Raw genomic sequence first — 13,931 nt, forward strand, 5'->3', positions numbered from 1 at the left:
AACAATGGTTTGCCAAGTTTTCCACCGCTATCTTGCAGTTTGGTTTTAATTAAGAGTAAACTATAAAAATAGTCACTTTTGTTTGTCTCAGATTATATTTTAATCATTTATGTTTGAAATGTTATGTTTTAATCACTTGCGTTATTGTTTTGTTACGAAGTGGTCGCTATACCGCTCTGTTATTACCTCCCTAACAACGGGTCTTATGTGGCAATTCAAATTAAATTTATTTAATTAAAAACATATTTTTATCCCAGCAACTAGACATCCAAGTTAACATTTAAAACCCATTTGGATTGTCAGGTAGGGAGATAACGGAGTTTGACGATAGACTAACCACTTCGTAACAAAATAATATCGTAAATGATTAAAACGTAACATTTCGACCATAAGTGACTAAAATGTAATATGAGACAAACAAAAGTGATTATTTTTTTAGTTTACCCTTTAATTAATCCAAGGCTAACACTTCCTTATTTATTGATCATCAAAGAAATTCTTTTGTAGCTACCCTTGTGTATGTGGATGATGTTATTGTTGCCACTAGTGATTCATCAAAAATTGAGGCTTTAAAGTGCTACTTAGCTTCTTGGTTTCCCATTAAATATTTTCTTGGTTTAAAAGTTGCCCTGAGTTCAAAAGGAATAGTTCCAATGGAGTAACACCATCATTTAGCTTTGAATGAAAGTTCTCTTCTTAAAGATCTGACTCCTACCGAAGGTTGATTTATCTCACCACTACTAGACCAGATCTTTGCTATTATGTTCATTTGTCATCTCAGTTTATGACACAATAACTAGCTAGCTGCTTTGCGCATATTGCACTATCTAAAACTTGCACATGGTCAAGGTTCGTTTCTATAGACTTCAAGTCCTTTGTCACTCAAAGCTTTTGGTGATTCAAATTGGGCAAGTTGCCCACTCAGTGGCTATTTCATTTTTTGTGGAATTCACCCATTTCTTGAAAGAGCAAGAAACAGATAACGGTGTCGCCTTCTTGAGCAGAAGCAGAATATCGCTCTATGGCAGCCACTGCTTGTGAGATTTGGCTACAACAATTACTTGCATATTTATGTGTTAATCATTCAAATCCAGTTCCCTTGTTTTGTGATAGTCATATTGGTAATAATCCGGTCTACTATGAACGAACCAAGCATATAGAGGTGGATTAATTTTGTCGTTTGTCCGAGATTACATCCAACAAGGTTTAATAATTTGCCATCATATCCCTACGCACAATCAAATTGCTAATTTTTATATATTCACAAAAACGTTGGAAGCTGTCAAGATTCTTCTCTTTTCTTTTTTCCCTATTGTTGACTCTTGAATGCATGGTTTTGTTAGCTATAAAAATCCCACCAAAGATTTGCCTACCTTGTATAAATGTACCATGTGTACTGCTCACGAGTTTTGGCATAAACAGCTTGAGCCTTCTTGAAAGCACTTTTGCCGCAATCTTGTAAAGAGATCAGATAAAAAATTCTTTTTCGATGTGACATTGGTTGCTCTATGAAGAAAATCAATCTAGCCCAACTATTCACCTCGCTACTGCTCCCATGAAAATCCCATTTAACTTAACTTTTTGTTTGGAGATTGACTACATTGTCCAGCCAAAATAAAAATAAAAGAAAACTATGGTCATCAACCGCAATGGACAATATATAATACAAATGATGACAAAAGACGTTGTACATTGTAGAACAAACAATAACTTAGGTGTCATTTCTTATATCATATTATTCTATTTTATTGTAATATAATCAGTTAAAATGCTAAACAAAAATTCCTTGAAAATATGCCAACTCCGCCATTGATACATGTCTGATTCAAAGGAGAGTTCAGTTACATAAAACTTGGAAAACCATAATAAGATTATGATCATTACCAAAAAAATAAAAATAATGTTGAGGGAAATCAAACTTGCTCTGAGATAAGTGTTTGAAGAAGGAGTTGACAGACCTCAACTGTGGTTGATATTGTACTTAAGATGTCTATGCTCAATTTTATCTCCGAGCTTTGTCTCTCAAGTCCGTGGAGAGTCCCGAGAGAATCACAGAGTGGGAGCGCATCTCAAGGGCATAGATTCAAACCCCACCAAGAGCAAATCCTCACATTTTTTTGGCAGGTGACGGGCTCTCACTCTATGAACTTGTCGTGGTTTTCCGTAAAGTCGAAAGACGTACAAAACTTGAAAATAAAATCAAGTATAGACATCTCAAGCACAATACCAACCACGTTGAGGGATTCATTGGCTTCCAACGAACTACACTTCAACGATTTTTCTTTTCAAACCCTTAAAATTTTATCATTAAAGATGGAAGAAACATCTGATGAAATTAACATAAACTTTGAAATTGCATGGAATAAACAGTAATCATCTTTTTAAATTTATTTTTTCTTCCCATTTGATATATATAAGCTGAAATTAACATAGAATATTGAACAATATAAATTTACAAAATAAAAAGAACTTCTTTTTAGACAATCCAATTTTCAACTGATTTGCATGAGAAAAAGAAAAAGAAAAAGAAAATCCCACCAAAAAAAACCATGTGATTCAACTTAATTATTACATGTTATTTTCCTTTTGTCCTTGTTGATCTATAGAAGAAGAACAAAAGGAAGGAGCAACAACAACAGAAGAATAAACCTTAGAATTCCCAAGTGAAACCTTACAAAGCTTGTTATTATTATTATTATTATCACCTTCATCATGATCATGATGGTGATGATGATCATCACAAAATATAGTTTCTTCAACAATGGTATCGAAACCATCAATATCAACAGGATCCATTCTTTTCCCATTAATGGATCTCAAAGCTGATCTTGCATGGTTCTTCATGATTGTTAGCTGAAGAAGCTGATAAACCCTTGGATTAATATTAACCTTTCCTATTAGATTCAAGTTTCCTTCATACTGAAAATTGGTCTTGGCATTCTTTCCCCGTAAAACCATGGCGGCGTTATCATAAGCCAAAGCTGCTTCTTCCGGTTTGTCGAAAGTCCCTAGCCATAATCTTAGCTTTTGAGATGAGTTTTTGATCTCAGCCACCCATCTTCCAGATGGTCTTTGTCGGACCCCTAGGTATCTTCTTCTTCCATTGTTGATCACCTTCTTGATGCTTCTTTTTTCACTGTTTTCAGCCATGGTTTGTGCTTCATGTGGTTCGATGGAGGTCTGGTTTTTGTTAGGGCTTTGATCTTGTTGAGGCACCATAGTTGATCTTGAGCTATCCCTGCTTGCCAAACCAGTCACTATTTGAATTAGGTTTAATTAGCCATATATCTATTATATATATTATTGGACATCATGAATGAAATGAAAGGTATGTAAGGCATATCACCAACTTTATGAATAGTAAAACAAACTTGAAGTATATCTCTTTTTCTTAAAAAAGTATATCAATGTAATAATTCTTTCTTATCTTTACAAATGAAGGGTGACGTATATGTATAAATATACTCGAATATATGTTGGATACAAGTTTAGTGAGAAGAGGGTGTAGGGCAGAAAACTCCAAAAAGAAGCCAATAAACTGACAAAAAACCATAGTATTGTTATTACATTATATAATGTTACAGAACTTAAAAAGCAGATTATACTCTAAGTAAATGCCCTGTGTAACATACATCCAACAAACTACAAACAAAACTCACACCTCAAAAGTGCCAAAAAAAAAACCAAATTAAACAGCGACACCTTTGCTATCTTGAATACCATTTTCTTTTTCTTTTTTTAAAAGATGGGTCTTTTTTTATTTTTGTCTGGTAATAGGTTGTCTTTGCACTTAGTCTTTAAGAACATGGCATATATCCTTTGGTCTCCTCATTTTGCTTTTCAAATATATATGTTGTTTGTGCAGTTCTGCAATTGCCTCAGAACAACCTTTTAGCTTTCTTGTTGGATTCCTTGTGAACTTACATTACATGTGTGTGTGTGTACCACCTTTTCTTTAATTAAATTGTGCTCTTCACTGCTATTTTCAGATATAGTTTATATATATATATATATATAAAGGTGATTTAGTTGTTGGACAGAACCTTTTTTATCTTAAATGCTCCTCTCCTTGATGTTGTGAGAAGTCAGTCAGTCTTTCATAATTCATTTTTTTTGAAGTACATACTTCATTTGTTGTTTTGTGCACATCATGCATACATTTAAAACACATGGTAGTTATGGTATTCAATTTTGGGTGAATCTAAAGAAATACACACATATAATATATGTGTGTGTTGATGGTGATGTTTGATACCAAATATTTTAGGAAAATAGAAGATAAAATTAGAGGATAGATTCTTTTCTAGGTGTTATTTTTCATTTTACGAATTAAGAATAATCCTATTTAAATTGTAGGTGGTATTTAGAGGAAATGTTAACTCTTAATAATAATAATTTTAAAATTTGAACTTGACAAGAAGTGAACTTTTAATTAGAATTTTGTTTTATCAAGATTTATATGATAAAAATACTATTTTCTCATGAAAATTAAAATATATGCCTACAAAAGCAATTTAATATTATGTTAATATTAATATAAGGAATCTGTGATTACTATATATTAAACATTTTAATGTATAAAAATTGAAAACTAAATTTGTTATTATATCAATTTTATAATTATCACATATCATCTGTCTACCATAAAGTTAATCGAATTGGACTAAAAGAGACAAACACAAACTGTGTGAGTGGTTATTTTATAATTTTATGGTTGGATAAAAAAACTTAAGCATAATAAAATAAGTTATTATTATTGAATTTGCACCTTCGAGCTTTTTTTTTTTTTTTTTTGAAGTAATCAGCAATTCCAACACTCCAAAAGTCCAATTTTGATGAAATCCAGAACCTACTTTATTCTTTTAAAAAATTCAAATATTCAAAATATATTAATATTTATATATTATAATTAAATCTTAAATAAAAATTTATAAATTTAAGTGGTGAGATGAACCCGAATTTTTTTAATAAAAAATATCTAAATCCGTCCAAATTCCAACAAGATTTATCTAAGACCAAACGGGAAATTGGACAAATCAACCATTTTTGTCAAAAACAAAAATTATCTAAACCCGTCCGAATTTTTGTATTACTTTTCACATTTCTTTGACGAAAATTAAGTGGAAAAATCAACCATTTTTGTCAAAAAAAAATATGCATATTTGTCTTTGATCATATGATAAAATGAAATAAAATTGGAAAACTCTTTTTAAAATTTAGTATTTAAGTTTAATTCTCACAATAAACAGATTAAAAAGATTAAGACTAACTTGATGTGTTTATCAACTATTAAACTAAATTTCAGATTTCTAATGACCAAATTTTAATAAATTAAAACAGAAAAATAAATTTCTCAATTTTCTTCAATATTGTTTAAACTAGATTAGATTATTTAATAAATTTAGTTAGATCAAAATTAATTAAAATATCGATCAATCAGTTGATACATGAATCATTCAAACCAATTGAATTAAGCTAAAATCGAATGAATCAACTGAATTTTTATAATGAACTTGTATATAATTTATTGTAACGTGTATCTAAAGTCTAAACCACAGGACAAGTAGTGTTCATTGTTTTACTTGTACGAAACGTATAAACTTTGACATTAAAAGCTTTTCGGTTTGACTATAAAGAGTTGGATGTGAGTTTATTGTTTTTTTAATTATTTTATATTTTAATACAAATACTTTGAGAAAATGTAATATGATTGATCAAATAGTTAAGAGTGAGCTATGTGATTCAATTTGAAAAGAAAATGGATAAAATTTTAAATATCAAATTAAATAGTTTGAATTATTTAAGATATTTAAGTAATTTCATATAAATAGTTCGAGTTAAATAATTTAATTCGGATTAGAATAGCATAACTTAAGTTATTCAAATAATTCAAATATTTAGAATAAATAACTATAATCCAACCTGACTCTTGTGCATAGATTTGATTAAATTAATGATTGAAAGATCATTTGTTCAATCGGGATTTTTTTTTTTTACAATGCTAGAGGACTTATAGATACTAGTTTTGAATAATCGAACTAGTCACCAAACCAATATAGCTTTGCAACTTATAATCTAAACAAAAACTCTATTTTTTTTGGTGAAATTTTTCAATTTAATCTCGTTTTTTAAATCATTAGTTAATAATAGAGATGTTCATGAGTCTGGTCAATCTCACATAATTGTCTAAGCCCTCAAATTTTGTACAAGTTTGTCTATATTTGTAAGTTTTTCACAAATTTATCCATATTTATAAACGATTAAAATAAACTCATTTAAAGTCTTTATATTAATTTTGTTTAAGTGCATTGTTTTTATTTAATAGTTAGTAATTTTATATATAAACATTTCTTTTACTACCATTATATAACTTTTCATTTATTAAATTTCTAAATACACATTTTAGTATTTATATTATAACATAATATATTTAATTTTCATACAAATACATAAAATAGAAAAATATATTATAAACTTGAAAATAGATTATGCCCAACTCAAATTCTAAATATTTGATGTCGAGCTAGACCCATATTTAAGTAGGCTTAAATTTTGAACCAAACTCTATCAAACATGAATCTAATTAAGAAGGTAATAAGGAATCTCGAAATACAACAATTTACTTTAAAAACAAATTAAAAATAACTTAATCACTTTCATCAATTTTCTTTAAAGATTGAAGAAACAAATAGAAATTAGTTTACTTTTATGTGTATAACCTTACATCTTTCATACAAATCAAAACACAAAAATGATGGTTCTAACTTGGAACTTAGAACCCCCAAATGTTGGATACTACTAGGCTGCACCTCTTAACAGACATAATTTTCTTGTCAAGAAATACCTTTTTCTTGATGTTAAATATGTACATTTGAAAGAAACTCCAGCAGCACAAGTAATAATGTACAAACCATATTCCGGTCAAATAAACAGTGATCATTGATGATCCTCGCCTCCCTTTCTTGAGCTTCTTGATTTTGCTTCTAACCGTGCAGTATACCCTACTGTTGTGGGCCGTAACGATCTCTGTCGCACCATATGACAGTACTCAGGGTCATCGGATTGACCATCGGATCGAATCCATTGTATCATCTGATGATACGAGGGGAAAAACCGGACTTGGATAGCCGAGTAAATGAAATACGGGAGAAGTGAAGATATCAACACAAGGAGAGTAAGAAGCCAATACATTCCAGCAGGCGCACAGGATTCAATGAACACCTTGTAGGCAGTAGTCGATATGCTCGGGGCCATGGCCCCATATGCCATGAGGAAGATATACCATAATATTATGCTGCCCCATATGAAGAGATGTTGTATGTATGTAAAATAAGATATGGACAATGTCATTTGGCAGTTTACGACCCATACCACACATGTATACATGGTGGTGCCAAGGATCTCTAAACCGACAACTTCCCCACCTTTGCGGAAGGCTTGATGTTGCGTTGCTCGGATGCAGAAGAAGAAGATGACCGTAGCACTTAGGACTCCGTTAAATGCCCACGCAACGATCCGAAGCCAGCTAAATAGGACATTTTGTATGCCTTCTTGATATAATAAAGGAAACTGCAACATTGAGTCGAAGAGAATCGAGATATCATCGTTACAGTTAAAACATACACATATCCGACATTATAGAAACTTGTACAAGGGATACCTTAAGACATAAACGGGATGAGACATCCTGGTCGAAAACTCCAAGAGCGACCACAGGCAGTGAAGTGAAGAAAACATTATAGAAGGAAAGAAACCAATCGTTGTATACAGCTTGTCCCGTGAATGATGCATATATCTCATAGAAGAAGAGAGTGAAACCGAAAACAATATTCTTGTAAAAGAAATAGCAAATCTGCAAAACAGTTCAATCATTCAGTTTTCCCGGTTGATATCGGATGTTGTTAAAAATAAAAAACATCTAAGAGTAACTTATATTACCATTGATGAAATCCGTCTATAACACCAATGTCCATGCACCAGAAGCAAGCGCTCCAAAAACCGGAACTGGGCGATTGCAATGTCACTTGACATGACAGCCTAAAAATTTTGAAAAGCCGGTATTAGAAACGAGAAGGAAAAAGCATCAAGTGAAACAAAACAAATGCACCATTTTTATACATGGAACAATTTATTTAGGATTACCTGCATTCCTTCTACACCGCTGATACCAACTCCGATATCGGCTTCTTGAAGCATACCGACATCATTTGCTCCATCACCGATTGCTAGAGTTGTACTTCCGGTTTTAGTTTTAACCAGTCTTGTAACCTGTGAATTTGTATTTTTCCAGTTAAATAGTTTGAATTCTCCTCAGAATTGCAAAAACAAGTTTTGGTCAGAAAACAACCATTTTTGTGCTTACACACACACACACACACACACATATAGGGATAATATAACTTACTAGAGCCTTTTGTTTAGGAGATGAACGACAACAAATTACGGATGCACACCCAATGGCAAGTTCTAAGAAGGCATCTTTGACATCATCTTCCAGAGCATAAGTTAATGATTTTCCATCAACAATCAAAGCCAATGCCTCAGAATTTTCATTTGACGATGTAAGCAACTGCCTCCCTTCGGCTATCTGCTGGAGAACGCTTGCTTTATATGCCTAGAAAAAAAACTCATCAGCTGGCAAGCACACTCAATATGTCGGATTTATCCAATGAAGAGAAAGACTAGAGAGATAAAAGAAAGTGTTCATTTGAACTAAGAGTTTACCGCTGCAGCAGCGGTTTTATCCCCGGATTTCTCCAATGCCTTGTTCTCCGGTGTACCTGAATTTATTATTATTTGCTTCATTCCTTGTCTCAGCAAACTACAGGCAAAGCTGCAAAGTTCAAAGTTTTTGAAATCAGCATACGAGTGTTAACATCAAACTTTACGGTAAGCATTTGTGATATACAATCATACCCGATATTAATGGCTGTTTCCATCTTATCTCCTGTCAAAACCCATATCTTGATCCCAGCTTGTGCAAGCTTGTCAATGCATTCCGGAACCTATCCAGCACGAAAGGCAAAATATGAGTACGACACGAAAAATAGACAAATAATGCTTTCAATAGGTGACCTTTCAACCCACCCCATTTTGAAGTTTGTCTTCAACAGCTGTAGCACCAAGAAGAATCAAATCCCTCTCAATACTCTCCGCCACTTCCTCGATCATTTCCTCCCTATCTGCACTCACTATGTTCTTGGCTTCCATGAATTTCTCATTGAACTCAACATATTCTTCCTCATTTATTTCACGGTATGCAAGTACCAAAGTCCTCAAACCGGCATCGGCATATTCTTCAATGTGCTCCTTGGTTTGCTCTGCGAATTCTATTCCATTCTTTGCGAGTCTTTCAAACATGACACTGAGTGTAGGAAGAAAAAGAATGTACTTAATATAATCCGTTGTTAAGTATTTTTATGCCGAAAAGAACTACAAAGAATGATTAACTGTTTCTGATTACGAACCTGTCGGCACCTTTACAGAGTAGCAGCAGCTTGCCTTCCTCATTCTGCAAAATCACAGACATCCGCTTTCTCGAGCTACTAAACTCCAAGATATTCAATAGTTTATAAGATCTACAAAAGAGAAAATTGTTACATCATTTTCATTACATATATGAAATATCATTAGCTCCAATGGATGGCCTTGAAAATCATTTATAAACAAATAAGGATTATAGTTTTTTAACCTTTTGACTTTTTTCCCGGAGAGATCGAACTCATATAATGAAATGCTTGTTTGTGTCCTTTCATAAAACTCGAATCCCAATTCCCTAGCTGCAACCACAAATGCTGCCTCATCTGGTGATTCGGCTTCATACGAAATTCTTCCGGTTTCTTCATCCACTTCGGGTATTGCAGTATGACAGATAGCCAATAGTCGTAAAAACTTCTGAATCACATCAGCATGAGGTTCGTTTAGCCAATTACTGTTCATGATTCTTTCATCCACAAAATTAAACCCTTTGACCAATGGCTTTTCTTTCTTAAACTCCTCTACTTGGCCATTGATCTCTGGCACCTCTCGAGCCAAAGGTGAACCTTTTCTCCATACGAGAGCTCTTTCAACTTCAGTAATTCCATGACCGTACGATGTTCCAGCTATAGAACATTTGATAAATTCCATGGAGTTGCAAGTCAAAGTTCCGGTTTTGTCAGAAAGTATAGTGTCAACCTGGCCAAGTTCTTCATTTAGATTTGAGGTCCGAGCATGTGCTGGCTTGTCAGTTTCTTCGTGGTACATATGCAGATCTTGGTTGATGAAAATACTCTGGAGAACTTTGACAATTTCGATGGATACATACAAGGAAATCGGAATCAAATATGAATAAAGCATGAGAGCTGTCAAAAATTGTAAAATTGCTGCAACGGCTGCCCTTTTTGGGTTATAATAAATTGTAGTGTCATCCGGCCTAAGGTACCATCTCCTCATTTTTCCATTTTCCAAGTCCTCTCTAGTTTCTATGCCAAAGAAAATCGACCCGATAATAGAAAGCCCAACTAGGACAGCAAACAGAAAGTACACGATATTATCCATCCTCTTCTCAATCTTGCTTCTTTTCGAAGGAGGATCCGTTGAATTTTGAATAACTTTTGTGTCACGGCCTGTGAAGATAACTACACCAAAAATATAATCCGTGTTCCGTAATTTGGAGTCCCTAAGTAAAAGCTGCTGAGGAGATAAAGGATATTGTTCATCTCCAAGTTCGAGACTACCAACAAAAGAGTACAAGTTTGCATTCGGATCTTCACATCTAATGGTAGCCTTGAAATCTTGAAAGCTTGCATCGTCGTGCAAACTTGAAGTTACATCGGATGCTCCTTTTAGTTTCAAATTGGTTTCGCCATCAAGGTTCATCGTTTCAACATAGCAAATAGCTTCCTCGTAACTCGAAGAGAGTAAAATGAGATCCGCAGGAAAGAATTCATCCTTTTCAACTTTGACTATATCTCCGACTTTCAAATCGATCCATTTAGTAGGTTCGAAAATACCATCACTTTGATGCATCTTAACTTTCCGGTTATTAACCTCAGTGTCCTGCAATGTCATCAACAACTACTTTATGAACCCGAGAAACATAGACTACCAGAAAACGAACAAAAGACACTAGCCCCAACCATTTTTTACACAAAGTAGCAACCGATGGGGATTTAAACACTTCCCCGAGACCACTATTTAAGACAGATAGAGCTACTGCATCTATACAAAAAGATGCCTAAGACCCCCACAACCCCGTCCCCCTATCTCTACTTTCCCTCTGTCTCTCCTACAAGATAACCACTATATACAACCTTCTCAGAAACCGGTTCAGTTGTAGCACCAAACAAGTATGTTTTCTTAAAGTACTCAATTATAAATTCCGACTCCGAGCAACATCAAGTTTCATAAAATTAATTACCTGTTTTTTTCGTCTCCAATCTTCGACAGCCTCCTTTCCCATAGTAGCTCCGATGACAACAACTAATGGAAGAACATTACTAACAGCTGAGTAAGGAGACAACGGTGTAAAAGACAGTATAGCACATATGAGAAAATAAAAATTAGCCACCCTCCTGAATTGCTCGAACAACGATTTGGGAAAGAACGTCGCAAGCGTATACTTTGTACTTCGAACATAATTACCAGCATAGTTACGAAGACTGGCCTCAAAGCATTCAGGGTCATTACAATATACAACCCTTGAGAAACCAGGTCCTCCAATCAATGAATGATCCCCTCTGAATGAAGCTTTCCCACATGAGAAAGCATGTATTCGGCTAAAATGCTGCTTTCTTCGCCTTCCGCCCGTCATTGTATTACAAATTTAATCTGATTCTAACTGTTACAAATAATCAAACACATAGTAAACACTAAATAAACATCCCCATTTTTTCTCCTTCAAAAGATGCTTTGAAAGCTTCAACAAATCAATGATTTTATAAACAAGATAAGCTGCAACACAACAATCAAACAAGATCTTTTAGTCTTTTTTTAAAAGGAAAGAAAAATAAAGCTAGCTAACACACATATAATCCCCAAAAAACACTTCAACAATGATTTTTTTATAATTTATTTTAGGTTTTTGGTAGAAATGGTTGACCAGTCAGCCATATCTGAACATTGACTTTAAGCTAGAAGAAACAAAAGCAGTTAATTTTACCCATCTAAGCATATTTACTTTAAACTCAACTACTCCATTATAAATCATTTAAACCCAACATATATATAAATAGTAATAAAATAGAAAGATAAATAAGATCACCAGCTACAGAGAAATAACCTAAACCAGATAAAAATAGAAACTAAAACTAAAACAGGTAAAACTTTGAGCTAAATACTGAAATAACTTGTAAATTACATATCTCCCAAGTCTTCTAGAAAGTCAAAGACAAAAGGCTGTAACTTGTAAGAAAAAACATGAAGAAAAAAAAGGAAACAGCTTTTAAAGAAAAATCCCATGATTTATATGCTTTCAAACAACTACTCTTATAAAAAAGTACATCCACCCATAGATCTGAACTTCAAAATCAGCTAAAGAAAACAACATATTTCATATGTAAAAAGCTTTAAAAAAAACAAAAACAGAGAATGGGATTTCTAAGTTGAAAGAACATACTTCATTGACAAATTGGGTTCTTCCTTTTGGATAACAAGTAGCAGATGGAACAGATTAGGACAAGATAATAAAACAAGAAAAATGGAATCTTTTTTCTATTTGATGGTGTGTGTTCGTTCAGGTGATTTTTAAAGGGAGAGGGGATTTAGCTGAAATTGTAACAGAGGGAAGGACAGAACAGAGCAGAACAGAGAGATGTACTGCAAGATGAAATAAAGGTTGTCAGAAATGGACAATTTTATTTTTGGGTTTGATGGGAAGACAGTTAAGAGAAAGAGAGATGGAAAGAGAAGTTTTGGGGGTTGGATTTGGTACGTAAAATGTTCAAAAATTGGATGAAGGCAGCGGCTAAATGGAAGAATGGTCAAACATCCCTGTTCATTAATCACATATTTTAATTATTTTTATCTCTCTTTAATGGTTATTTTTTTCCAGGCATCCATGGTGATTAATTCTTTGGTGAGGGTGTTTTTCGAAAAGATAAACAGTTAGTTACAAAATGTGTTTTATTCTCATGGGAATTAAACCCTTAATCATATTATTAAGAAATAAAGTTAATAATTATCACCCAAAAAGGTGTGTAAAAGTTGGGTCAAATCGATCAAACTAGTCAATTTCAGTTTTATCCGGTCAATTTATTTGGTTGTAGTTTTAGGTCAAGTAAAATAGTTTAGCCGGTTCAATTTCGATTTTAAGACATGGCTTCGAGTAAATTGAAATGTATTTATTTTTTAATTTAAAAGTTGGAAGGAATTATAGGTAGTTCTAGATATTATATCAAAAATATATATTATTGGAGCTCAAATCCAAAATAAATTTGATGCACCCAAATATATTATCTAAACTCAAACCAACTAAAAGTTAAACCCAGTACTAAAAAAATGATAATTTTGGTTAAATCGGTTAACCGAACAACAAATATCAATTTAATTTTATTCATAAAGTTCATCTATTTCGGTTTCTAAAAAATTGAATTTGATTTTTGAATTTTTTGATCCGAACCAACCTATTGCTCACCCCTGACCACCTACACCCCTTTGTTTTAATTAATATATATCTATCTATATTTATCTACACTATTATTAGGAGTTTGATTGAGTTAGTGTCACACATTAATCGAATCCTAATTTAGTTGTAAAATTATCAAAATTTCATTCTTTTAACGAAATAACAAATTTTATTTTTAGAATAATTATGTCCTTCTTTTTTTTTTTACTATGTCAATTTTATTATTTCAACCAAAATTACATTGATTTTTATAGTATTTTTAATAAAATTATGACATAATTTAACATATATTTTTAAAAATTCATACGAATTATCTATACCTATG

At 32.8% G+C, this 13,931-nt stretch overlaps 2 protein-coding genes across 3 annotated transcripts; both read right to left on the reverse strand.

The window, feature by feature from the left end:
- Positions 1-2,532: 2,532 nt before the first annotated feature.
- LOC105770431 (ethylene-responsive transcription factor ERF095) lies at positions 2,533-3,296 on the reverse strand. The gene has a single exon (XM_012591634.2). The coding sequence runs from the start codon at positions 3,217-3,219 to the stop codon at positions 2,569-2,571; it is 651 nt and encodes a 216-aa protein (XP_012447088.1). The 5' UTR covers positions 3,220-3,296; the 3' UTR covers positions 2,533-2,568.
- A 3,341-nt stretch (positions 3,297-6,637) lies between these two features.
- On the reverse strand, positions 6,638-12,925 carry LOC105786824 (putative phospholipid-transporting ATPase 9). Of its 2 annotated transcripts, none has more exons than XM_012613306.2 (12): positions 12,599-12,925; positions 11,402-11,821; positions 9,692-11,040; positions 9,468-9,578; positions 9,088-9,364; positions 8,917-9,005; positions 8,725-8,833; positions 8,405-8,614; positions 8,143-8,268; positions 7,939-8,037; positions 7,661-7,852; positions 6,638-7,569 (listed from the first exon to the last, which is right to left on the reverse strand). In XM_012613306.2, exons 2-12 carry the CDS (start codon positions 11,792-11,794, stop codon positions 6,937-6,939), a joined length of 3,588 nt encoding a protein of 1,195 aa, XP_012468760.1. In that variant the 5' UTR covers positions 11,795-11,821; positions 12,599-12,925; the 3' UTR covers positions 6,638-6,936. The 2 variants fall into 2 exon arrangements, with proteins under 2 accessions (XP_012468760.1, XP_012468756.1); XM_012613302.2 differs by having other exon boundaries at positions 11,402-11,934.
- Between the last annotated feature and the right edge of the window lie 1,006 nt (positions 12,926-13,931).

This window comes from Gossypium raimondii, chromosome 7 (assembly GCF_025698545.1).
Source record: "Gossypium raimondii isolate GPD5lz chromosome 7, ASM2569854v1, whole genome shotgun sequence".
In the NCBI taxonomy this organism is placed as follows: Eukaryota; Viridiplantae; Streptophyta; class Magnoliopsida; order Malvales; family Malvaceae; genus Gossypium; species Gossypium raimondii.